Genomic DNA, 26,316 nt, shown 5'->3' with positions numbered 1-26,316 from the left:
AAAATGGAAGGTCATGACTGATTTCTTCACTGTGCGAGGGTGCTTCACTGGAGCTCTTAGGAAGTCGCAATGCCTGGTCCAATGGCCACTACTGGGTGACATGGTACAATCACGTGGGCTAAATTCAGCAGTGGATCTAAGTTTAGAAGGACTTTTGGTGTACTTTATACCTCCTTCTGAACCCCCACGCTGTCACCGTGCAGACCGTTAGACTCTCTCCGGGTATGTCTACACTGCCATCAGAGAACTTGAATGCAGCACGTGTAACGAGACCTGAACTCGCTTTAAGGTAGCTAGCGTGAGTGCCAAGGGCAGGGAAGCCGCAGCAGCGTGTGGGCTGTACAAAACCGCCCAGAATCCTGGGTAGTTACTTGGGCAGCTGCTAGCTTGTGTGGTCACGGCTTCATCGCTGTTGGTACCCGAGCTAGCCAGAATCAAGCTAGCCTGTGTATAGCTGCATGTGCTGCAGGCACACCTCCGTTGCAGTGCAGACATACCCTCAGATGTTGCCAAGTGGGGCTGAGAAAAATTTAAATGAGATTTCAGAGCCACCTCAGTGATTTAGAAGCACAAACCCTATTGGCTTTCAAGGCAACTTTTCTTCCTGTGTCACTTAGGTGTGTCTGAAAATCCCACCTGGGAAGACTAAGTTAGCCTATGGGAGCGTAATTTACACTCCCATACAAATCACCTCTGGCACTGGTTACATGTATAAGCCAGGTTGCAAAATGACACCGAGGTTTGTTATCTGCAGCCCAGGGGATTCTTGCCATAGGAATCACCAATATTGAATACAATGTTCAGCCATTATAAATATTTTAAAATGAGTCTCTATTCCACTGCCAGGAAGTTCAAAGTTCAAGAGACTCCCTGTTGCAGAGTAATGCAGCTTTGGGGGAGGGAAAAGCATTATGTCATATAAATATATGAGTGAGCTTCTTACATGAGTCAGAGCTGTCTGGAAACACGATCTAATAGGCCACATTTCACAGAGAGGGCTTTCATTTCCCTTCAGTGTGTCCTGTGTGTGTTGGGAATGCATAAGGACCATAAATACTGTAGCCTTCTCTTAAAAGCAAGGGGAATTGTCACCAGACCTCAAGAGCACCTTTTCAAAGTGCTAGGTATGGGGAGTGGGGTTTTCAGATGCTTGGTTCCAATTCATCTGAATGGATGTGGTATGGCCAAAACCAAGAAAGCCACATCTTGAAAACTTCCACTGATGGTCTGGATGAAACATATTGGGACTTTTTATTGTTTTCATGGAGGGTTCTGATTTGAGGCCCACTGAAATCAATAGGAACCTTTCCATTGACTGCAGTGGCTTTTGGATCAGGCTTTAAACACTTGACTGGGACCAGCTCTTCACCCCCAAGCTGAAAGAAGCTCTGGGTAACAGAATCAAGGTGCTCAGACAGCTTCAGCCTTTGGTGAACTTCAAAATGCATCGGTCCCTCAACCCTCCAAGGAACGAGCCACTGCCTTGCTGTTAGGCTTAAACCACTGTGACACCTAAGGAGGCGATATGATTCTGAAACAGCTGAGTTTTGGAACTGGAGGTGTAAAATGGCATGCTCACATGGGAAGCAGGAATATATGGAGAGGGCTGTTCAATGAGCAATGCCAGCAGGACAGCTGTAACCAAACCAGTGGCCTGAATGAAACAAATCAATTGCTTTCCGTAGATTCCATTTTCAGGTTAAGCGATGATAGCAAAACAAGTAAAGAAGGGCCAGTTTGATGGTTCTCCCATCACCCCCACTAGCTGAGCATGATCCCTCAGAAACTATAGCGCTGGTCAAAGCATTTCATATTCTGAAATTTCATTGAAATATTCCAGTAAAATGTCAAATTTCAGGGGAAAGGAAACACACATTGTCATTGATTTTTGCTAAAAAAACATTTGCCAACCTGCTCTGATTTTGGCATTTGGGGCTAGAAAATGGAAGTCCAGAGGAGGTTGATTGGGAAATATAACAAGGGGAAAAAGTTAACAGCTTTACTGCTGCCCCAAAAGAAATCTTCTGGTTTGAGTTTTGGATGAAAGTTCAAGGTGGTGATGAAAATTCTTGCACTGTCCAAATTCATCTGCCCGTTCTGTTTTACTCAGCTGAGAAAGTCTGGCTGTTGCAGCAGCCCCTTTAGCTGTTGTGACCACAGCTGGCCAGGATCTTAACAACAGGCGAGCACTGTAGCCACCCATGACTCCGCCCTTAGACAGACCTCCGCGAGGATTAAGACACAAAGGGAAGCACTGTGCGCTCGAGCGAGCGCTGTGGCTTTGCTTTGTTCTGGGTTGCATTTGACTGATCTGATCGCTACTTTTGTTCTTTGTTTGGTTAAGATGATTATAAAATGTTTACCCAGATGTTTTGTGCCACGGGATGCTGCCAAAAAAGGGTTTAAAGCTGGAGCCGGAACATTCTGAAACAAGAACTGAGATAGAGGATGACCATACTGGCTGAAGGTAGCGGGGTCACTGTGATCTCTCGTGCTGGGGGTGGGAGGGTGGACTACAGAGAGAATGACTTAACAGTTTTCTAGCGCCCTACTGTTAGCTTCCCGGCTAGCTGTTACTGGACTCTGGGTAAGGAAACCTGAGCTCAGATAAGGCTTTATGGGGGCAACAGATGGGAGAAAGTCTTGGGGCTAAGGCCTTCAGAAAGTCCTGCCAACATTAACTAAGTGATTTTAATTAGCTGGGGAAGTGGGTCCTATTTGTGAATCCACCCGGGTTTGGGTCTGCAGAGGTGAGGGGGAAAGTCCTCTGAGCCCTGCAGTCTCAGAAATGTTCAGGATCATTTCTTAAGCTGGTTAAGAGAAAAGCTGGGAAGTGGGCTCTGAAGTGGATGCAGGAGAGCCAGGAGTGGGTGGAAGGCCCAGCTCGAACCTCTTTCTCTTTACACGAATGTGATGTTGGTGACAGCCCTGGACCCTGACCTGTTTTCTTTACCTTTGGAACAGATAGGCAGGAACTGGAGGGACCATGTGTAGAGCTAGACGGTAATTTCACACACATCATCTTGACCTCTCTGATGATCAACTCATTATCCTCTTGAACTCTCTCCTCTGCTGTGATGCCCCCAAAAAATCTTGACAACTGTTATGTAGACGGTATGCTGGAACCACTGCTTTTCACACTGACCCATATTGTCTCATTGTTACCTAGTGCTCCCCTGGCTGTCTCCAGCTTGTCTTAGATGGTAAGCGCCTCATGGCAGGGACTGTCTTTTGGTTCTGTTCAATGGAGTCCCGATCCACTAAGTGCCTAAGCACTACCGTAATACACCTAATAAACAGTAATAATAATGCACAGAGCCTAGCACAATGGGGTCCTGGTCCGTGACTGGGGTTTCCAGGCGCTAATATAAATAATAATAATCTAATGAGACTGCTGACAAAAGGGCCAAATCGTGTGATCTGGGCACCTGCCTAAGTAATGGATAGTTACCACCAACTCACTTTATAGAAGCCACAAAACAGCTGTCAAGAATCAGGGCAAAGAATCGAGATCTCCAAGTATTGTAATAGGAAGGATTATTTTGCTAACATATTGAAAAAACCCTACAAACCCAATGTGCTCTTTCCTCATTTCTCCCCCGTGTTCCCCAGAAGAGCGCTGCCATTTTGTTCTCAGCAGGGCAGCCATTAGGTTCTCACCACACTCTTATGAACAACGGATTCCCTTCCCTCACTCGGTTTTTTATTTATTTATTTTTTTCCCAAATGAACCTTTGCTCCAACATGTTGTCGTCTGAGATTCTTCTGAAGCCAAGAGAGCCTCGTCCAACATATTCCTGAACGTGGCTTAACAGGATACCTCACACACCCTCCCCTCCCCCAACTCTGGCTCTTACCCCGTTATTCCCTATTCAAGAATATACAGGACATGGAATCCCCCTACAGCCCACAATGACTCCCCTCTTAGTGTGAAACCCCATGAAGGCCACAGCCTCAAACTCTACGGAGGACATCCAATGGGAGGCATTTTGGCTTGGTGAAGTTTCTGAATGGGAATCTTGACAGAGGTGGGTGAGCTCTGAAATAGCGACCCGGAGAGAGTACAAGCGATGGGGGAAGCTGCTTGAGAGCTGGAAAGTGGCCTTTTGACTACACTGAGATTTTCATGTCAAAAGATCAGTTTTTGTCAAAACCTATTTCCTTCCCGCCCCTGCTTTCTATAACCAAAACCCAAATTAGTTCAATTTTGTATATAAAAACCCTCCCGTTTTTCACCAGTTGCTGAAAAAAAGCTTGGTTGTTGGTGGCAGAATTTTTTTCCACTTTTTGGACCAAACCCCCCAAAATTGCAAAGAAAAATTGATAAAAAAGTGAAAAAAAAAATTGATAAAAAATGTTCACAGGAAAAAGTATGTCCTGACCAGCTTTGGGATCTTCAAAAGTGATTTAGGTATTTAGGACCCTAAGTCCTATTTTCAAAAGTGACTACGGGATACATTTTTAAAGGCATTTGGGCACCTCCCGTAGGAGTCAGGCACCTAAATAGATTTAAAAATCCAGCCCTTAGTCACCAAGGCCCAGATTTGTAAAGGTATTTAGGTGTTGCTGTGCTCACTGTTGCAATACCTAACTGATTTAGGAGCCTAGATCCCATTTTCAAAAGTGATTAGGAGCCTCAATCTTAATGATGAAATTTAGGTGCCTAAATCAGTTAGACATTGCAAGGCTGAGCACAGCAACGCCTAAATACCTTTTAAAATCTGGGCCTTAGAAGCCTAAATCCTATTGACTTTCAATGAGAGTTAGGCTCTTCTAAGTGCCTCTGTCGCTTTTGAAAAATGGAACTTAGGCTCCTAAGTCACTTAGGCAAATCTGAAAATGTTGTTCCTGGACTTTTATATAGACATAGTGTCAAATCCTGAAACCACTGACAAAGGGCCAGAGCCCTCTTGACTTCAATAGCACCAAGCTTTGGTCCACAGCCACCTTGCCTCGACCGTGGAAGCAGACACCAACCCGCTGCTAACAGAGGAAAGAAAACAAACCAAGCAGTGACATCGTGTCAAAAAGAACAAACAGAATGGAGAGCGTTTTCAGCACACCTTACATTTCCTCTCTACTGATATGTAAAAAAAATATATATTATATTATATTTTTTCTTTTCTTAAATTATTCTTTTTTTCAGCCTCAGTCCCAGCCGAAGTCGTGCCCAGTCATCTGGTAGAACTTCATGTTGAAAGGCCTGTAGAACTCTCGCAGTCTCTGCACCACCTCTCTGTCTATATTGGGGTGGGTCCTGCCTTTCGTTTTCCCCAGGCAGTGGGGTTTGCTGCTGCCTTCAGCTTTCTTCAGGCAGGGGAAGCCCTTGGTTTTGTTGAAGTAGAAGTGTTTGTCTGTGATGATCCTCTTAAGGCCCAGAAAGTCCTGGACCCTGCCCAGCTCCCCGGCAGGGTCGCGGATCAGCCTCTCCCCGCTGACGAAGAGGATCTGCCCAATGGGGAAGTAGAGGAGCCAGTTCTCCAGGTGCTTGGCGTAGATGCCGATCTGGATGGCGCTCCACGAGGTGTCGATCAGGCCTGTAGTCCTGTTTTTGAAGGTCAGACTCTCAAAGGTGGGGATATCGGGCTTCTTCGAGAGAGTCTGCGTGTAATCGGAGATGGCTCGGGTCACGGGATCCCGCACCACCACGATGAGCTTGGTGCCCTTTGACATGGCGGAGATTCGAGCAGGTGCTTCCTTGGTGACAAAGTAGCTGGGAGTTTTCTCCATGGTGATCTGTCCATCCAGGGTTCTGGGCATCAGCTCCCTAACCGGAACAGAGAGAGAAAACACATTAATGCAGAACATCATTGAGTGAGGCATGCGAGTCCAGGACACAACATGGCCCAGAGGACGATGACCTGGGAGTGAGCATCAGGATGCAAGGACACTATCTATGTCCTGGTGACCAAGGGGTTAACTCCATCTCCTCCTGCACAGGTGGTGAAGGGGAAGAGCTATGATGCCCTGATTCAGCAAGGTACTTAAAGCACAGGCCAAATTTCAAGCCCATGAGTGGCCCCATTAACTGCACTGGGCCTGAGCGTTTTTTTAAGTGAGGCACGGCCTGAGAACTTTGCTGAATCGTGGCCTATGGGAGGCTCTTTGGGAAACAGAAGGGAAAGCTGAGCTCCACACCAAGGGTCATGGGACAGGACTGAAACCCAAGTAAGGGAGTTTCCCATTTCCTTTCTATTGCTTAGGGTGACTTGATTTGTTGCTGTGACCTTACTGACTGTAGCTGCATGTTCTTCCACCTGCATGTTCCTTCTTATTCCTTAATTGGACATATCCATTAACAAACAGTTCCACCCTTGAATGGTACCTCTGAGTTGCGTCAGTAACAGAAATGCGGTGGGCACATGGATTGCCCCTCTCCAGCCAGACACATTGGAGTGTCCCAATGGCTCAGAGAAGGGCAATACTATAGAAAGCATGACGCTACTCAGAGAGCTAGGGTGGAGAGACTCAACGTGAAAACATAACAGACAAGAACGCAACATCATACTAATGAAGTTAATGCAACAGGAAAGGTAGCAACACCTGATGATCCATTTCCACTGGAGTCACCAGAAATACCTCCATGTACTTTGGTGGGAGCTGGATCAGGCTCTTGGGGCTTGTCTACATGGGGAAATAGCCTGGAATAGCTATTCCGTACTAGCTCCCCATGTGGACACTCTTAGCTTAATCTGTTTTGGAACTGGATTAAGCTAATCCACACAAATGCTCTCAGTGCAGAAAGCAGACTGAAAACTGATCAACAGCACTGACGTGAAGAGTGGATCAATAAGGATGTCAGTTATGATACTGCCCATTTATGTTCAATGGGACTAAATTCTAAAGAAACAAGACCCAGGAGTTACTGGGGTTCTGGCTTCTCTGAGAACACTATAGTGTCCCAGTGCCTCCAGGATCGCTTGCAATAACTTCTTATAACATTGTACAAACACCACCTATCAAGGCAATTACTGTACAGAGCAGTTTCATACTCTCTAGTTATGTAGAGAGTATGTCTTCACTGCAAAAAAAGATGTTCTTAACTCAGATTAACATAGCAGTGTGACACGGCACCTCAGCTTTTAACTCAGGTTAGCAGCTCAAGTTAAAGTCTGTAGGGGAGCCTGGGTTGAACTTGAGTTGCTAACCTGAGTTAAAAGCTGAGTTGCCTTTTCTTTTAACCTGAGTTAGCTAACCCGAGTGAAGAATACACTGTTCACGTGCAGTGAACACATACCCTTAGGGAGATGTGGCAACGCATTTGATGGGCCTGTTTCAGAATAACTGATTTTCACATGGGTATCGGCATGTACAGTAGAGGACGGAGCGGGTCTGAGTCAGGAGGAGATGGTATGAAAACATAACAGGGAACTTCCAGAAAAAAATCACACCTTTGCTTGCAACTGCACAGTAAGAATCAATTTAATCTATAAATTACCAGTGTCCTGTCCCTTTAAATTCCTCCTTGCCCACATTGGGATTTCCTGCCTCCTGGCTTGAATTCTGTTGAATAACACTGAGTTCCTGTAAGAAAGACACTCCCTTCCTGTAGGGTATGAGGAATTTTAAAGGGCCAGGACTGTCAGTGACTATCTTTTGGCGTTGTCCAGGAGACAGCACAATGGTTCAACCTAAAAACGTGCAGTACTAGCCCCCTGCCCTCAATGCGTTCCTCCTTCCCCTCCACCCCAAGGAATTCTACACTCCACATTTCCTTCCTGTCCATTCACGAAACTCCCATTGCCTGTGGTGTGAAGTGGTGTGGAAAAGCAAAGGCAGCCTTTGCCTCTAAGAATTCAATGCAATGCACAAAAGGCCAGGGAATTCAGAGTTAAGGTTACCCACCCTTATAGGTGCAACATACCTTGCTGGGCCTAAACTCTGCGAGGTCTAAAAACAAATTACATATGCTGGGCTTCTTATGCAGGCCAAGCTTCCATTGATGCTACTGCGCGTTTTGCCTGAGAAAAGACTGCAAGAGCTGGTCCTATATTCGCTGCAGTGCTTAGTCAAAGAGGAATGAACTCACGGTGCCAGCCGGAACTATGAGCTTCTTTGCGTGAATCTGGTTAAGACAGACACATGCAAGTTGAGGCAGAGCCAGGGTGGGGCCATGGGGAAAGGGGCTTCGGGGCCCAGCTGGGGTGGAACACCCCCAGGGAAAGCTGAAAGTCGGTGCCTGTGGCACAGGAAGAATAAGTGACTCGCCCAGGGTCACACCGAGCATCTGTGGCCTAGCAGAAAATTGAATCAAAAGCCTCCTGAGTCCCAGTCTAGTATATTGATCACAAACTCAGTCTAGTATATTGGGAGGCCACAGGGCATGAGCTGCACCATGTTCGATCCTCTTAGACTCATGCCACCTACCAGGGCACCTCTGAATGAGCCCAATGGCTGCAAAATGCCAGTCATTCAAATGAACCTGTACTGGGCCAAGTGAGAAGCCACCTCAGATCTACTTTTTGTCGATTCTCACTGCAAACAGCTATCTGCTGTAAATGAGCCTGTTCTTCCCAGAGGACCCTGAAAATAAGCAGGATGCCTGCTGCACTGGTAGCAGGTTTCACCTCAGTGCAAAGAAGAGCTCTCCAAGAAACTGCACCCTTTGCCCCTGAAAAATGGGGGTTGTAATCAAATCAGCAACTGACCCCTAGCCTTTGACCTCCCCTTGGCACTAGAACCAGAGTGCCATGATGAACTGCCTCCGGCCCATATTGCTGTTACCGTCTGGCAGTGGCAACATCTGGATTGGAAACCTGTGCAAAAACACCACCAAAATTAAAGTCATCGATCAAAAAGGCCCCAACAAAAACCTAGGCTGAGTTGTTAGGTTACAAATGAGATAGAACCGACTGATTGTTTCTAGAGGAATGCTTTTTATTGCATGCCATGTGTCACAGATGCTTGTGCAAAGAGCGGGCCCTTGACAAGGCTGAGGATTAGCTGTCACCGGCCGGACAAGGCAGGTTTTGTGAATAGCTTTCCTCGCACAGCAGCACCAATTGCAACAATGCCCATTTTGCAGGTACTCGCTTGTCTCTCTCCAGTTTGGAAGGTTTGTACTGTAAGTCTGGAAGCATTCAACTCCTTTAAAGGGAATGAGAGGTGTTAAGGTAGCTGGAGCGCATGCATGCGATCTTGGGAGAGTCTGCATGCTGCCATCCAATGGCACTCTCCCCCTTCAGGGGCTCATGTTGTAGTTAGGGTCTGCAGGTAGAGTTGCTACCTGCCCAGGTTTTCCCAGGATCCTCCTTTGTTTGAGGTAGCAGTCCTGGGAAATCGGTAAGGACATTCAGGGTACGTCTACACTACCCGCCGGATTGGCGGGTAGTGATCGATCCATTGGGGATCGATTCATCGCGTCTCATCTAGACGCGATAAATCGATCCCCGTCGACTCCGGAACTCCACCGCTGTGAGAGGCAGAAGCGGAGTCGATGGGGGAGCGGCGGCCGTCGATCCTGCGCCACGAGGATGTGAAGTAAGTCACTCTAAGTCTATCTAAGATGCGTCGACTTCAGCTACGCTATTCTCGTAGCTGAAGTTGCGTATCTTAGATCGATTGCTCCTCCAGTGTAGACCAGGCCTCAGTATGTGATGCCAGCTGTCCAGTTTTATGGGCTCAGTGTCATCCCGGCTGTTCCAACTTTTTGTATTTCAGAGGTGGCAACCTTATCTGCAGGCAGGAACCTAAACGTACAATGCAACAGAGAACAACGGGAGCTTGCAATGTAGCCGTTACAATGTATTATTAGCATGTATTATTTGCATTGCCATAACTCCTCGGAGCCCCAGTCATGGAACAAGACCCCCTTGTGCTATGCGCTGTGCAAACACAGAGCAAAGAGACAGCCCCTGTCCCAAAGGGCTTAGGACCTAGAACTGTGCCACACAAAAGAAACACAGCCCACTTTAATTTCAGTTCACGAGCCGTTCATTCCAGCCTCATGACGTACCGTCATTAACGTGCGGTAAGAAAGTGTGAGAGTAGGTGCAGACAACTGAAAAAGCGGCATGACTGGCTGCTGCTAGTAAGATCTTGATCATACCTAGCTGCTTGTAGGCAGCAGAGAAGAGACTGGAGTTTTGAGCATCATTTCAATGGAGACATGAAATCAGTGAGACAGAGTGAGTTCCACCATTCCTCCAAGGTGGTTATACTATTACAAGGCACTTACATGGTAACATTACCAGAGTATCTGACACTGCAAGGCAGAGAAGTACTGTTATCCCCTTTGTACAGCTGGGGACTTGGGGCCCAGAGAGACTAAGGATAACATTTTCAAATTCACCTGAATTAGGAGCCTTAATCCCATTTTCAAAAGTGACTTGGGCATTTAGGGCCAGATTGTCAAAGGTATTTAGGCACCTAACAATGCAGATAGGTGCTTGGTGGGATGTGCAAAAGCACTTAAGCAGGCTATGCAACCAACTCCCATTGATTTCAAGCGCCTAGAGTTCAAGGATTAGGTGAGGATCTCAGCTTTCTTTCTGCTTTTTATTACAATAGAGGGTGTTTCTTGCTCCCCACTATTATAGAGAGAAGCTTGAAGACTTGACCTGGCTGCTACCTGAATGGATAAAAAAACAGAAGGAAAAAAAAATCCAACATTTACTACTTTTACAAAAAAATCCCATGATTTTTAAGCCAATCTCATAATTTTCTGGGGCCTGGTTCATGATTTTTGAGCGCTGGGGTTGGCAATACTGCAAGCTGCCTGTCTCCTGCTACCCAGAAAGGAACAAGACTGGCTGACAGGTTACAGACTCTTTGGCATTTCTAGGACTTTGCCTTGGATACTCTACACCACAGGAATTGCCAGAGGGGCTCAAAGCAGTGGTCCACCCAGTCCAGTACCTTGCCTCTGACAGTGGCCTGTTTGAAGCATTTCAGAGGAAAGTGCAATAAACCCTTCAGTAGGGGGTTATAACCAAGCCCACGGGGAAAGCGCCTTCCTGATCCTCATCAACTGGCAGTGGCCTGATGCCCTGAAGCATGTAGGTTTACTCTGAGGCATGGGGAGCCGAGTTCCATGGGTTTGTCACTCACTTCTAAAGTACAAAACTGATTTAAATGAGATTCCCAACTGAATGCTGCAGAGGGTGCTGAGACTTTGTGGCAGAGGCTTTCAGCCTGAAACACAAGTTTTATGACCAAAGCAAGCTATAAACTCCTAGAGGGTGTGAGTGGGATGGAGGAGATGGGGGTTGATAATGGAAATGCTGATTCACCCCGAGCTGTGAGGATGCAGAGGGCCCAGATCTAACAAAAGTAAAGTGAGAGTTCCCACCAAAGCAGCTGTGATAATCACCAGCATTTGCTAATACTTTAATTAGCCTGATAGTTACAGTGTTCCCTGGGGATTGTAGGGGAGCACACATTTACGCCTACGTTCATAACCTTCACACAAGTGTGGATAACGAATCTGTCTGTGTGCATACACATGACAAAACACCACTGAGTGCTGCTCACAGTGCAGGGGTGGGAGGTAGCCCCCATACACGGCTCAAGCACCCTTTGCCACGCCCTTAGAGGGAGACAACTTCTGAAGGCAGCTTAGCTCCCTGTCACGACAGCCTGACCTGCCTCTCGTTACCAACTAGGCCTGGCCCTTCAGGGTCGCCCAGCTCCACGGTGAGGCTGGGAGGCAGACAGCGGAGGGAGAGAGCAGAAGGCGACGAACATTTTAAACCCCAAGTGTAACTCCACTAAAGTCAATAGCTCCATTGAGGCCAGTTGATTCCACTGGGACAGGACACAGCAGAGCTGGTCAGTAAATCAACGGGACTATCTGTGATCAGCAAAGGAAGGGGCTCTGGAAATGGCGGCCTAGCAAGGCAAATTAAAAGCTTTGCTTACTTCTATTTGTGTTGTGATAACTCTTGCAATCCCAGCTGCCTCTTCCCAGTTAGGAGCTTAACCCTTTTTGTGAGCTCCTTCCAGCACAAAGGCTTTCTTCAGCGCTCAGAAATGAATATGCTCCTTTTCTGCTAGGGTCAGCAAAAAGAAACGCGCTGGGAACCACCGGGAATGCACTACCACAGCGTTGGGGAGATTAATTAATTACAAAGGGCATCTTTCATGGACATCACCAGTTGCCTGGAGGGCTCTGCGGATGGATGGCATCTGGATTTTATTGCAAAGGAGCCACTTGAAAAGACCAGCACCACAAAAATGTTTTGGCAAAGGTGCTCACAAATGGTCTCTGCCAGAATAAATGGATTTTGTTATTTTAATTTTAGTGGGGCTCTGGGTCCTATTTAATTGCTTAAGAGAAGAGGAAGATTTCCCTGAAAGGGAGCCTTTGGGATGTTTGTACTTATTCATATTCAACCTTTTGCAGTTCATCAGCTCCTTCCGCCCATCTCTGCCTGCTGGGTCCTGTTCCAAGCTTGAGCCTAGGAACTCTTTAGGAACGCAGTGGCTGAAGGAACGCCTCTGTTGTGCTTTCACTACTGAGACCAGGAGGGTGCCCCAAGCCCAAGGCTGAGCATGCTGCCTATAGACAAGGAACGTCTCCATTTGGGTAATTGAAGGGGGATACAGTCACTGTGGTAAATCAATCCCTGCTGCAACTCCATGGACTTTGACAGACTTACCCCAAAGATGAATTTGGCTCAGGCAGGGCGTGGGTTCTCAACCTGGAGACTGCGGCCTAACAGGGCCGGGCGGAGGAGGTGTGTCACAGCACTCTCCCCAAATTTTTCCTGCTGTATCAGGGGGGTCACAGCATGGAAAAGGCAAGAACCACGGGCCTAGAGAGTCCAGCTGTCAGATTGGGGACTGCTAACTGGCTACACCTGTTCTAGTGTCCAGTCAATACAGAGCTAGCAGTCACTATATGCCCTAATGTTGTGGAAATGAGATGCAGCAAAGACATCAGAGCAGAGGTACAGTCCTTGTCTCCCAGATGCATGGCATGAACATATGAAGACAGGCCTCCTTTACCTTGCAGACAGTAGGCAATCAACAATGCAAAGCAGCGCCCTTTCCCCATCCCAACACAACCTGAAGGGGCGCAAGTCACCCAAAAAGACAAAAGAGATTTCAATGCAGCTGTTGACCAATGGAGGCAAAGCCTTTGTTTGACTGCATCTCTCCTCCCCAGCCTGGATTTGCAAAGTGAAGGCATTTATTCATTCCACTGATGAGCCAGACCAACTACACAGCCAGGCACTTGATGACACAATGGACACCTGGAATGAGCACAGTTCAGAGGAGCAAGACAAGAGAAAGCCTGGGGCATGGCAAAACTTAAAGAAGCGTAACATCCTCTCTCCTCTTTCATACTAAGACATGCTGCCCTTGTCCTACATGCATCGCTGAAGCGCCTGTAGGCTTGCAGCACAGAATCCAATCATTCTTCTTCCCAAACTCACCGACTACAGTACAAGGCTTTTGAAAGGCGCAGAGCTCCCCCACAGTGTAGCGCCAAGCTCAGCTGTTACAAAGACAGACTCCTTAGGGTACTCAGCAGTTAATAGCCAGGGATGTGGTGAGCTCAGAGACTGGGGCTGTTAGGACAGGTACAACATGTGCGTTTTTGTATTCCTATGCTTTGTATTTCTTCAGCTGCTTGTCTGTAAGCATCTCAAAGCAATTTACAAACATGCACTTTCAAGCCCCTCGGGCAAGTGGACAAAGAGAGGAGAAGGCCCAAAAGAGTCCACTGATTTTGAGTGTCCAACTTGAGATGAGGACTTGATTTTCATAAGGACTAAGGGCCACATTTTTAAAGGCTTTAAGGCACCTAAAGATGTAGACAGGCACCTAGTGAGCTTTTTCAAAAGTGCCTAGATGCCTGACTCCCATTGAGTCCAATAGGAGTCAGGTGCCTAGGCGCTTTTGATAATCTCATTAGGTGTCTACCTACATCTTTAGATGCCTTTAAAAATCTGTCCCTAAGACCTTCTAGGTCTTCCCATCCAAGCTGTAAGTGGGCTCAACCCCAGCTCGATCTGATGAGACCACAGTCTGCGATGGCACAGCTCCTCCTTGATATCATTATTATTTGTCTAAGTCTCATGTGAGATCACTTTTGTGGCCACAAACAAAGCTAGAAAACTCAGCCAGATTGTCAAAATTGCTCAGCACAGTAAGTGTTGCCATTGAGAACAATGCGAGCTGCTGGGTGCTGAGGACTTCTGGAAATCTAGGTGCTAACATGGGAGCAGTTGGGTGCTGAGCACTTTTGAAACTGGGACTCTCAGTATTTTTCAAAGGGGCCGTAGGCAAGAATTCACACGCGTGTGTCTTCAGCCCTTTCTGCTGTATTCATTTTAGCATGAGCATATGTACCGATGTATATTTTACACAGTTTCAGAAACAGTCATTTACAGCAGAAGGTAAATTTCCCCCCTCCCCAGTAAGCTTCTGCCATCAAATCCCGGCACTGCAACGGTCTCCGCATTGTCAGGGCTGGAAGGCGGGATGAAAACAGCTGCTATCGCCTCCAGTTTGTTTGTGTCCTTTTACTCTAAGCATGAAAAGCAGGGAGCGATTAGCAATAAAACCAGCAGAAGCGGAGCTGTTCTGGAGACCAGCTCCCGAACGGCGGTGGCTCATTTCAAACAGCAGCAGCCCTGGTGTCTGTGCGTCTCTCACAGATGTGACAGTACCTGCTGCCTGTCTGGGAAAATGAAGGAGAATTTCCTTCCACAATCAGCCACTTTTCTCTCAGTTGCAGCAGTCAACTTCCTGCCTCAAGACCTTCTTGGGCTCTTTTACAGCTTGGGAAGGATTTAATGCATCGGTGGATAGGATGCAGTGAGTGGTCCATGGTCCCAATCTAAATCTATCCAGACCCCCAGTGCCTTGGGAAAGCTGAAGTGGATCCTGTTGCAAACCAGGCCGCGAGACAATGGCGGCTCCACTCCAGGCTCAGCACCTTAAGCATTGTGAATTCAAACGCAGGCAGCAGGGACAAATAAAGCTACTTTAACCACAGCCATTGGAGTCAATGGACACTGAGCCCTACTGGGACCCACACTCATCAGGTGTGTGGGTCTGGCGAATAAAGCCCAGGCTTTTCCTAGGACGCCTAGTGGCACCTGTTTGTCCCAGCTGGCCTAGGCCAGGCTCAGTGTTCAGGTGTCTGTGCTGGATCCATGCTGGAACAGTCACTTATGACAATGCTGCATTGTCAGGCTGTGCTATGACATGATGGCGCCACACTGTGTTGTTGGGGTGCAGTGGAATGATCCCAACTGACCATGTGATAATCTATGAATCATCTCTGTGTCACTGTAGCACCTGTCACAGTGAACTGCCTCTGTGTGTGGCGTTTCTTCGAGAGAATTAGCTAAAGGCCCAGGCTATAAAAGGGTTCAAAAAAGAACTAGATAAATTCATGGAGGATAGGTCCATCAATGGCTATTAGCCAGGATAGGCAGGGATGGTGTCCCTAGCCACTGTTTGCCAGAAGCTGGGAACAAGTGACAGGGGATGGATCACTTGATGATTACCTGCTCTGTTCATTCCCTCTGGGGCACCTGGCACTGGCCACTGTTGGAAGACAGGATACTGGGCTAGATGGACCTTTGGTCTGACCCAGTATGGCCACTCTTATGTTCTTATAGAACTGGACCCCAAAGGACTAACTAACTCTCCTTTATCTGAATGCAGTTCTTAGAATCATTTCTGCTACACTGCTCACTCACTGTGCTTCCTCACCTTAGATCCCCTGAACAACTCCCAGTCACATGCTGCCTACTGTCCACCTGAGGAATTGCAACTTATTTAAGAATGTAAAGGATGGCTCAAAGAACTGGTTTCAGCCAGGATATACAGCTTACATTTCTATAGGTTATTCGAGTCTAGATCTGGCTGGTAGCAACTGAAAGTCAGCACCTTCCATGATTTATATACAGTGAAGCGACTGTGACATAAATTGACAGTTTCGTTACAGTTCCAAATAGACAAAAAGAAAAAAAACCCCAACATCGTAACTGGCACCATTGCTGGAAGTCGTCTTCATATGGCTGATGTAAATGTAGAGCAACAACTATAATTTTACATCCATATGGTTAAGCCAAATAATTGAATCTGGAGTAACAGAGTGTATTGCTGTGATGCCTTCTTCGTATTTGTGAATCGGGCACTGAGTCGTTATATGATCCATGGTCTGTTCTGGGTGACCACAGGTGCACACTGCAGAGTCTTTACATTTCCATTTGTGCAGCAAGTATCCTCATCTACCATGGTTTGTGCGGATGCGCTTTAGGGTTTCCCATGAGCTTTGTGGGAGATCGAAGCAAGGGATCTTCTGCATCGGGTCTTTCATGAGGTGTTTATTTGTGGTTTTTTGTGACCTCCATTCAGCTTTCCAAGCCCCAACAGGGTTGAAGTTGCATTGATGAAGGTTAAACGCATGGGTCCAAAAGGGCTTATGCGACTTCACGTGGTGGTGAGGGTCATTGCTGAGGTCCTGGTGGACGGGAAGACGTTTGTTTTCCATGATCCTCTGGAATTCCCGAAAACCCTTTGGACATTGCTTGAAGTGAGAGAGATTAACTGGGCTCTGAGAACTAAGCTACCCTCTCAGGCCTAGAGGTGAACTATGGAGGTACACTGGTGTATGAACTCTTCCTAGCACAATAGGGCCCAGGTCATATGCGTCAATAATCCATGGTACTTACATGCTTACTCTATTACCATCTAGCTGACTGCTTTACAGAATTTAATGTAAAGCCTCACAACACTCTAGGAGATAAGGTAGCACCACAATCCCATTTCACAGACAGGGAATCGAGGCTGATCTGCCCATGGTCACATAGGAAGTCTGTGGTAGAGGAAGGACCCGAACCCAGATCTCCCAAGTCCCAGGCTAGTGCCCTAACCACTTGGCCATCCAGCCTCACTACCAGAACACTAATGAACTAGAAAGGGATAGAAAGCTACCCAGCTTCGATGCGCGTCACAGCTCTTCCAGGACATGGTGGATGGCAGCTGTACCCACAGCTGCAGAAAAGAGAGCTGCCCTCCACATTCTAATCCTCTCTTTGCAACGTCCCAGTGGGTTGCTGCAAGGGCTGATTGTGCTATCAGGCACAGAGGCCTGGGACGCCAAGGGAGGAGGAATCAGCAGGGCGAGATGAGCTCCCAAGTAGCGAGGATCCTATTTCCACGCAGATGCCCTTGGGTGCTGTGAACAAAGGACAACATAGGCCAGAGGACGCAAAACTGATTGGCACCTCGACGGCTCGGCAGAACACAGTGTCACACACTGAAGCTGATGCTTATGCTTATCGTTGGCTTTGTTCCCGCTGACCTAGCCATGGCCCCTAAAGGGCACGCAGGCCATTAAGTATTTGCCAGACAAACGATGGGAATGGAACGGAAGCGGACGCCGAAGCTCCATGACAAATTGTTTACACAAAGCTAGGTTTTCTAGAAGTCAAAGTCATTAAGAGCCGAGGGATTTAAAGGGCCGCGGTCCCAGGACCGTATGGCCTGGAGAATCTTATTGATGTTATGACATGGAGCTTATAGCGAAATATAAGGGCAGCGCTCAGCCTCCCTCCCTCTTGGCTCTGCGACACATTCACTGGGCAGCACAGGCCTGGAAGGGACTGCACTGAACCAGGGAATGCACCATTCCCATCCAGCCTGCAGACACCATTGCAGGCTATGCAACAGGAATATTCAGCCCAGCAGCTGGGTCAGGCACTAGGGATATGTGCAAGGGGAAAGAGGGGAAAGGAAAGCTCCCTGCCAGCCAACAGAGCAGCTGGGGAGCCACCACAGGCCACTGCTGCAAGCCTGAGGTTTCAGCACCCTCCCTAGCCCTAAAGTATCCCTCTGCAGAGGAGGACTGGGAAAGGGGATCCATGTTGGAGCTTCTCCTTGGGTCCCATCTCTGCATTAGCATGCAGGGGAGCCAGCACAGAGCTGAGTTCCTGCTGCAGAAGGGGGACACTGACACCTCCAAACCCTGCCAATTGTTGCACAGTGTAGCCATACCACGGGGATCTGTCGGGCTCCTGGCGCAGGATCGGCCCCCTAGAGAAGAGGCAGGGTCTTAGTTACTGAAGCTGATGATAAATCGCTTACAGTGACATTCAGAGAAGATGCAGGAACATATTTGCTACAGCTCAAGGTTTTTTCATTACAGTGGCAAAAACTGGTCCTTCCTCCCCTAACCTCTCGTCTTATAAACAACGTCCAACGTTGCTGAAATGTAGCCACCTCTGTGGTGGAACTTGGCAGCTGTTTAACAACTGCACAGCACGGCTGCACAATATCTTAGGAGAGGAAGTGAAGCAACAAATACCTTACACATTTGAAACACTTCCATTTGTTTCCAATCTGCCAGTTCAGAAATTAGTGGTTAGACTTTCAGTCCCTCACTTGGGTAAATAGTCCCAGTGAAGGCAATAGGGCTACTCACTTGAGTAAGACCTATTCAAAGGAGCAGAGGTGAGCAAGATCAGCCCGTTTGCTTGATTAGTGCACATCTCCTGCAGCCCTTCTGGATGAGCTTGTATCTCCTGCATTCCCATGCTACCCACTCACTATTCAGTTCCATTATCTGAGCGTAGGGGTGAGGCTGTTGAGTTGGTGTCTGTCCAAAGATGGAATCTATTTGTTACACAAGCAGGAGAAGCCCTACTATAACCTAAGGATCCTGCAAGAGTTGTTCCCATTCTAGGATAAGGCTCCCCACACCTAACTCTTTGTGTATGGAGAACTGGCTGATGCGGTCCTATACTGTGAAAGAATGAATCCCAGGAATAAAGGTGGGAGGATTTCGAGGGGAGGAAGGGAACTGGCTATCTGTGTTGTGTGGTTCATTCCTCTAGGCTTCAGGAAGGTGGACAGTTACTTTTACAGGGTGAGTCTGGCTCCCAAACCCACAATGGCTTTTTTTTTCTTATTAAAGAAAAATCCCATCAAATATGACAATTCCCAATGGGAGTCCCTTCTCTGATCCCAAAGGGATAACACAAGGTAAGCCTCTGATTGCCAGGTGCTAGGACTGGACAATAGGGGATGGTTCACTTGATAATTGCCATATTCTGTTCACTCCCTTTGAAGTAGCTGGCACAGGCCACTGGCAGAAGACAGGATACTGGTCTAGATGGACCATTGCTCTGACCCAGTATGGCCGCTCTTAAAATCAGTGCTTGTACAACGTGGGATGGGACTGAACGCCCAACGCAGCAAACCACATGTGCCAATGTGACTTCTCTGTGCTATCAGCAGGGAAATACATGGTGCATATATCCTCTATTGAGAGCACATCTCTGTCAGTGACATCAGTGTTACAAATGATTTAATCGGCTGCTACTTCTGTGGGAGCAGCAGTGATGTGTCGTTGCTCTGCTGGGTGACAGCTTGGTTAAAAATGAAGCCTGCTTCTTAATGCAGAATTATCAGGGCTTTGCATATGTGGCAGGAGGAGATAAAACAAAAAACATATTTCCTGTGGTGCTGAGAATCAACAACATACATGGCTTTAAAAAAAAAGCCAGCCCAATAACCCAACCAGTATTCAAGATGAGGTAATTGTATTCTGAGATCATTTGTCCCTGTTTCATAGTGTTTTCTGCCTTGGTTTCTTGTTTGCTGTTTTTCTATCTACATTTCAAATATTACCCAGCTGGGTAAATATGTTAGTGGTCTATTTATGGGAGGTATCCAAGTGGGAAAATCAGACATCTTTCACCCAGAAGCATAGCAATGCTGCTGTCTCCAAAAAGCCAGGTGATTTCACGGTTCCTCATGGGTGGAGGTGAGTAGACAGAGCACTGGGGATAGAGCTAGCCAGAAATTTTGCAACACAATGGTTTTTGGTCAGAAAATGATGATTCATTGAAACCAAAACTTTTCACGTGACAGGATCAGTTTCAACAAAAAAAATTTTCTGAAAGGTTCCTCATGTCCAGAATGGAATTAGAGCCCTAACCACTGGGTGATGGAGGCAGTCTCTCTCTCTCTCTCTCTGGCCAATGAATATTTAATTATTTATACATAATAGAACAGCTCTGACATGAAAGACTAAGCAGGACCTACTCCAGAATAGCCTGCTGATTGGAACACTCAGCTGGGATATGGGAGAGTCTTTCCTCTGTCTAATTTGGAGTAGGGACTTGAACTTGTGTCTCCCAGCGTGGTGCTTTAACCACCCACCAGGTACTGGCTGTCCTGGGGTTTGGGTCTCTCTCTCTTGTTTAAAAAAAATATTGAAAGATCTGTTCTCCCCTTCTCACACACACACATTTTTCACAAAAAAATGTCAGAAGGTCTCACTTTTGTCCCAGTACAGAACAGGACATTTTTTGAAATCTCAATTTTCCCCCCCAGAACGGGACAACCGCTCACTGACCAGATCTAAGTGGGAAAAAACAACTAAGGTTCCAGCCACGTGTGGTCTTCACTGATCACAAGGCACTTTAGACAACATTAGGATGGTCCAGCCTTTGGGGTGCTTCTCTGAACAGAACTTCTACATCTGGAGATCCTAGAGAGATCGGTGTCCACAGAAGAACTTAGGTAGATAGATGTGCCAATCATTACTTCTCTTGTTCCCAAAACCATCTTCTCTAATCACTCAGTTTCGCCAGAAGATTTAGATCTCCCTGCATCCATCCCCCAGGTGCGGCTTGTCTTCGGTGCAAGCTGAGGTGGCAGCACTGTGAAGCAGTGTGGAAATATGGAACCTTCCCCAGAAAGAATGGAACAAATGGGCCGTAGACACTTAGGCTGCCTTCTCAGCATGCCTTCCAGGTCAGGGCTGGTGGGAGGAACTGGCAGGGCATCTGTCCAGAGAGATGACTTGGACTTCCAAGTCATTTCTCCCTATCACAGCACTAAGTTCTCTTTCAGGAAAAAAACAGTTGATCCTCCTCTTCTTTCAAACTGTTTTTAAGAGATGACCTTTCAGTGCTACTTCCTTAAAAACAAAACCCACTATCACCAGAGATTTGCTTTCCTCCACAGCTCCCAAAAGCAGAACTAAAATTTGCGCAAGATCAGACAACAAAAGGGAAGCTGCTTTCTTGTGACTGATTGTGTCTGTGTGGTTTGCGTATGTACACGAACTAAAGCCAAAGTCTGCCCGAAGATATTAACGTGTCCCTAACATTAGGCAGGTATGGGTAATATTTCCAATCAGCTTCTCTCTCTTGGCCTGAACCATCCAGCCAGGCTATAAATTTTCTTTGATTAACTACCAGGGCACATCTGACTGACTTGAACCTACTTCTTACCCTTCCCTTGGATGCCAGATGAAATCAATCAATAGAAAGAGGCAGTCCAGCTTCTAATAAAGAGTCTGTGGGAATCAAAAAGCCAAAATGATTGTGGGAAACGTTCAGAGAAATCTAGAAGGAAAAAAGAATGAGATGTTTTATGCATTAAAAGGAGTTAAGAGCTGATCCAACTTCCATTAATGTCAATGGGAGTCTGTCCGTTGGTTTTAATGGAAGTTGGATTGGGCCACAAATTAAGGTCTTGGGTATACATCTGTGTAGAGGGAGAGGAAGAGAATGCAAGTGAGATAGAGAGACAGGCAGAGTGGGCAGCTAGGGGCTTAACCTGAGGTGGCAGAGTCTGTCTTTTGATTCTGTGTTTGTACAGAACCTAACACAATGGGCCGTGGTCCATGACGGGCTCCTAAGTGAAGGCAAGACATCCGGTCCGATTGATTTGACAGGTTGGTGTCAATAAAGAGACAATTGCTACTGGTGCTAGGATTTTCTGTTCAATTTCAATACAGAAACATCCGTTGGAGCTAGAAGGTACATTTCAGACAATCAGCTACAGAAGTGAAGCAGAACCTTCCATGATGTCAGGACAAAAGTGCAGTACTATTGGTTTATAGGAACTACTGATATTAGGGCTTCCCTCTGCACAGGGGGAAGGGTGTCCTCTAGGAGTGACTCATTAAACATTTTAAGCATCTTATGAGGCAGGAGGTCAAGGAAGCGTGTACAGAATTTGGCAGGGAAGCCATCTGGCCTGGGGGCTTTCCCCACTTCCATATTCTTAATCACTTCAGTTGACTCATCCTCAGTTAGGAGCATATCATGACTTCTACGTTGGGCTGCAGTAATTTGAGGTAATTTAATATTTTTTGAAAACAGACCTAAAGCATCTGTGGTGGGGTTCGTGTCCAATTTGTACAGATCTTTATGGAAATTATAGAACTCCTTATTAATATCTTTAGCTGATGCACATAATTTACCACATTCATCATGGATGGCCATGATTATACATGCAGAAGTCTTTTGTCTTAGGTGGTCTGCCAGCAATTTGTCACTTTTTTCACCCCATTCCCAGAAGTCCTGCCCGAATCAAAAGAGAGTGAATTCTGCCTGTGTCTACTGCGTCTGATTGAGTTCATCTCTACAATTCATCAGGGATTATAGCAAATCTGGAGATGGGACAGTGGCAGAAGACAAATCAAACTCTTCTACCTTTTTCTAAAGGCCTATAATATTTTCTCCATCTTCTCTCTTATTGGAAGATGTGAAACTTATAATTCTACCCCTCAAACAGGCCTTGAGCGTCTCCCCCAATAGCCTGCTAGAAGATGTTGAGGGTTTGTTTGTCCGCAGGAACATGCCAATTTCTTTTTCCAATTTTTTTTAAGTGGGGAATCTAATAAAAGTGAAGAATAAAGTCTCCCTCTACATGGCTGTTTCTCACCCAGCTCTGCTGCTATTTGAAGAGTTACAGGGGCATGATCAGAGACAGCATTTGTATTAATGGAGGAGTGAATTACAAAATTAATCAAGTCACTGGAGATCAAAAAGAAATCTATTCGGAAATAGGACCCATGCACCAGATAAAAGTATGAATAGTTCCTACCCACTGGATGTATTAGCCACCAGACAGTTCCAGATTTTTAATGTGAAACTCCAGACCCATTCTAGTTTTGGTTGTCTTATGACCCTGAGGCCAAGATTTGCCCACAAAAGGTTCAAGTACCTCATTAAAATCCCCAGCAATCAGAGTTGGGAGATGGGGTTCTCCATATAGTTCAGTGGAAGGTTTCAGTATCATTAAAGTTAGGCCCCTACATACTAGCAATGATTAGTTCAGATTCATTTATGGTGAATTTAAAGATCAAAAATCTGCGCTGAATGTCTGAAATTGACTGAGTGACTGTTACTTTATGGAAGAGGATGGCTACCTCTCTCGATTTGGTTGAGAAGCAACAAGACACCGCTTTTCCTACCCAGTCACGATCTAATTTAGCAGCCTCATCCAGGGTCAAGTGTTTCTCCTGAAAAAGGATTACATCTGTCTTTGCTTTCTTTAACAATGACTACACTCTTGGAGTGTTGACCCGCTTTACATTCCAGGAAATACAATTAAGATTCAGGGCCATTTGGCTGTGTTAAGAATGATTTTTGGATGTCTAGTCTTACAAATGAAGGCGATGGAATGTTTGTGTCACTTGCGCTAATATACTCCATCCTGTTCCCCATAAGAAATCCTTGGGGGTAGGGGAGTCTATGGATGACATGACAGACACTTATTCCACCGATTCTGGATTACCTTGCTACTTGCCAGGGAACAGGGAAGAGAGCGCTCCGGAATGGGAGAGGGAAGAGCACAAAAAAACAAGGGCAATCAAGACTATAAAAACACATAACATACATGTAACAACCTAACTTATTACCAAGCATAGCAGATCACAATGAAAAGGCAACAATTATCAAACATGTAAACACTACAAACAAAACTGAACCAATCATAAGTTGTGGAGGGGGCAGGCTGGGCGCTCCACCACTATCCATTTAATATGATTAATTAATTAATTAATTATTATTAACAGGCGTCCTATTTTTCTCATACTCTACATTGTAAGGAGATAGAAAGGGAGCACACATAGGGGGTACAACTACATTGCTCAGCTCCATGACATCTTGCAGGGAGGAGAGCCATCTCACACTTCCAGCACATGGGCTGTCAAGCTGTTGGGTTTTGAGGACCTCAGCAGTCAGGCGTGGAGACACAGTAAGATCTCCCACTGGCACCAATTTTAAAAAGGGGTGCTGGAGCCCTCAAATTTCTACAGAGCAACAGGGTACTGCACCACCCACCGGTGATCTCTTTGGTGTCCATCAGTGCCAAACTGCTACACAGGCCTGGTATATTCACAAACAAATGGTTCGTGTTGATTAGGGTTGTTGTCAAATGTTTCATTACTTCCCCAGCACAACCACAGGAGCAGAGGCACTTACTATTGCTAGTTCACAATTTAAACAAATCCTTTCCATGGATTCACGCCCATGAGCTCAATTTGGGATGAGTTGTTCCCTTAAATACCCTGCGGGGTGCTTCATATTCAGCCATTTGATGAGAATTGATAGACACGTTCCAAAATTTAATAGTGTATCGGCTTGGGTCAGAAGAAACGCCCCAAAGCAGTAAGTAAGTTAGTCACAGTAACTGGATAAGCTCATAAGTGCAGGTAGAACAGACATAACAATTGGGAAGCAAACTTGATATAAAACAGAACAGCTACTCAATTAATTATGGGCTATTTTGAAAAAAGGTTCTGCTTCTGGTGGCTTTTGGAACAGATACAGTTCCTCACCAACCTTGACGTGAAACTGAGCTGGAAACTTTATAAAATATTTGAGCCCTCGCTGCTTGGCAAGTTCCCTTGCTCAACTATCTCTGTTCAACCAAATCTTTTGCAAAATCTCAAAAAAAAAAAAAAAAATCTCTTTTTTTTTGGGAATCCCCCAAGATAGTTCTTTCTTTCCACGAGCTAGCTGCATTATTTCTCCTTTTACGGTAAATCTGACAATCAGTGCATGAGATTTGGCATTTGAGACTGGCTTAGGAGCCAGACACTTAAGTGCTCTTTCTAAATCAAATTTAAAATCATCAGGCAGACTAAGCACTCCGGAAAGTAGCCAGGGAACAAATTCCAAGGGGTTGCCTTCCTCTGTTCCTTCAGGTACTCCTGGAATTCTCAAATTATTGCAGCGAGACTTTTCCTTGAGGTCTGCAACTTTAGGTTTAAGAGAAGACAAGTCTGTGAGGCTTCTCTACACCTGGGCAGAGAGCTCCTGATCTTCCACTGATAATAGTCTCCCTTCTGCTTCATTCACCTGTCGTCAGCCCTTACAGAGAGGAGTTAATTGAGATAACAGTCAGTTGCAAATTTGTGGCCTTGATACATACTCGGTCCGCAGCAACTTTCTCCAGCATGGCTATCATAGACCCAATGCCCTCAGCAGCAGCAGCATGTTCAGGGGATGCAGGGCCTCTGTTCTCATTTTTTGGCTACTTGTAGAGATCCTGGCAGATGTTTGCCTGCTGACATTCCAGAGATTCTGGGTTACTTTTGTTCCTTTGCTGAAGGAGTCACGGGCCTGGACTCTGGATGGAAATGGGTATTAGCAGATGGCTCTAGAGCTCAAGGGGTCTGCCCATCCATGCCGCACAGCGCCCCCCTGGAGTCCATCAGTGTTTACTTTCCTTCTATATTTTCACTAACATGGTGGTGTGTATTCAAAGACATCTAGCACGTGAGCTGTCATCTTACAAAAGAAGACAGTGCGATCCAATAGAAAGATCAGTGGACTGGGAGTCAGGAGTTCTATTCTTGACTCTGCTGTTGGTGTGTCCATTGAGTACTTAGCATCCTTTGTGAAGCTCTGAGATGCATGGATGAAAAGCACAGAGTATATTTATTCACCTCTCTTCAGGATTTCTATGGCATCTGTCATTTTAGCTGAAGATGAAACTACATTCCTACCATATCAGTGGGGCTGTTTCAGTTCTATATGCACTGCAAGATCTCCATTTCACTCACAGGGATTGTCTTTGAGCCCACTGCCAAATGAGTACAGGCATTACAGCCACATCAATGATAATTTTCGCCACAATTTTTTAAAAATATAGTTGAGAAACTGAGGCAGAAAGCGACTAAGGGTCAGATTTTTAAAGGGATTAAGGCAGCTAAAATGCAGATAGGCATCTAGTGGGATTTTCAAAAGTGCCTAATTACCAGAATCCCACTAGGTGCCTATTTGCATCTTTAGGTTCCTAAATTATTTTATAAATTTGATCCTAAGTGATTTATCTAAGATCACTCTGTGATGGACCAGGGACTGGAATCCTGGTCTCCCAAGTCCCAGGCTAACACTCTAACCACTGGACAATCCTGCCTCTCTGGATTGGTAGAGCCCTGGCTGAGCTTGAGGTGCCGGCAGTTAGAAAAACGATCTTTGACTCTTACATGGAACAAAGCAGATCCGGAAATCACTGAGCGGGAATAAGTACGGGATCCTGTGATTTCATTTTTAGAGTCAATTTGCCTGACTCCTCTCACGCTTTAGAAAGCAATAT

At 46.2% G+C, this 26,316-nt stretch overlaps 1 protein-coding gene across 1 annotated transcript in view; it reads right to left on the bottom strand.

Moving 5' to 3' along the window:
- Nucleotides 1–5,148: 5,148 nt before the first annotated feature.
- The window catches only part of HS3ST3A1 (heparan sulfate-glucosamine 3-sulfotransferase 3A1), a 74,898-nt gene continuing 53,730 nt past the window's right edge, over nucleotides 5,149–26,316 (bottom strand). Inside the window, exon 2 of the mRNA XM_065416104.1 lies at nucleotides 5,149–5,767. Coding sequence (XP_065272176.1) covers nucleotides 5,149–5,767 — 619 coding nt within the window. The remainder of the gene's footprint in view (nucleotides 5,768–26,316) is intronic.

The sequence above is a fragment of the Emys orbicularis genome, chromosome 13, assembly GCF_028017835.1.
Source record: "Emys orbicularis isolate rEmyOrb1 chromosome 13, rEmyOrb1.hap1, whole genome shotgun sequence".
NCBI lineage: Eukaryota > Metazoa > Chordata > Testudines > Emydidae > Emys > Emys orbicularis.
The sequence above is the reverse complement of the archived record's forward strand: the minus strand, read 5'-3'. Positions and strand labels throughout refer to the sequence as shown.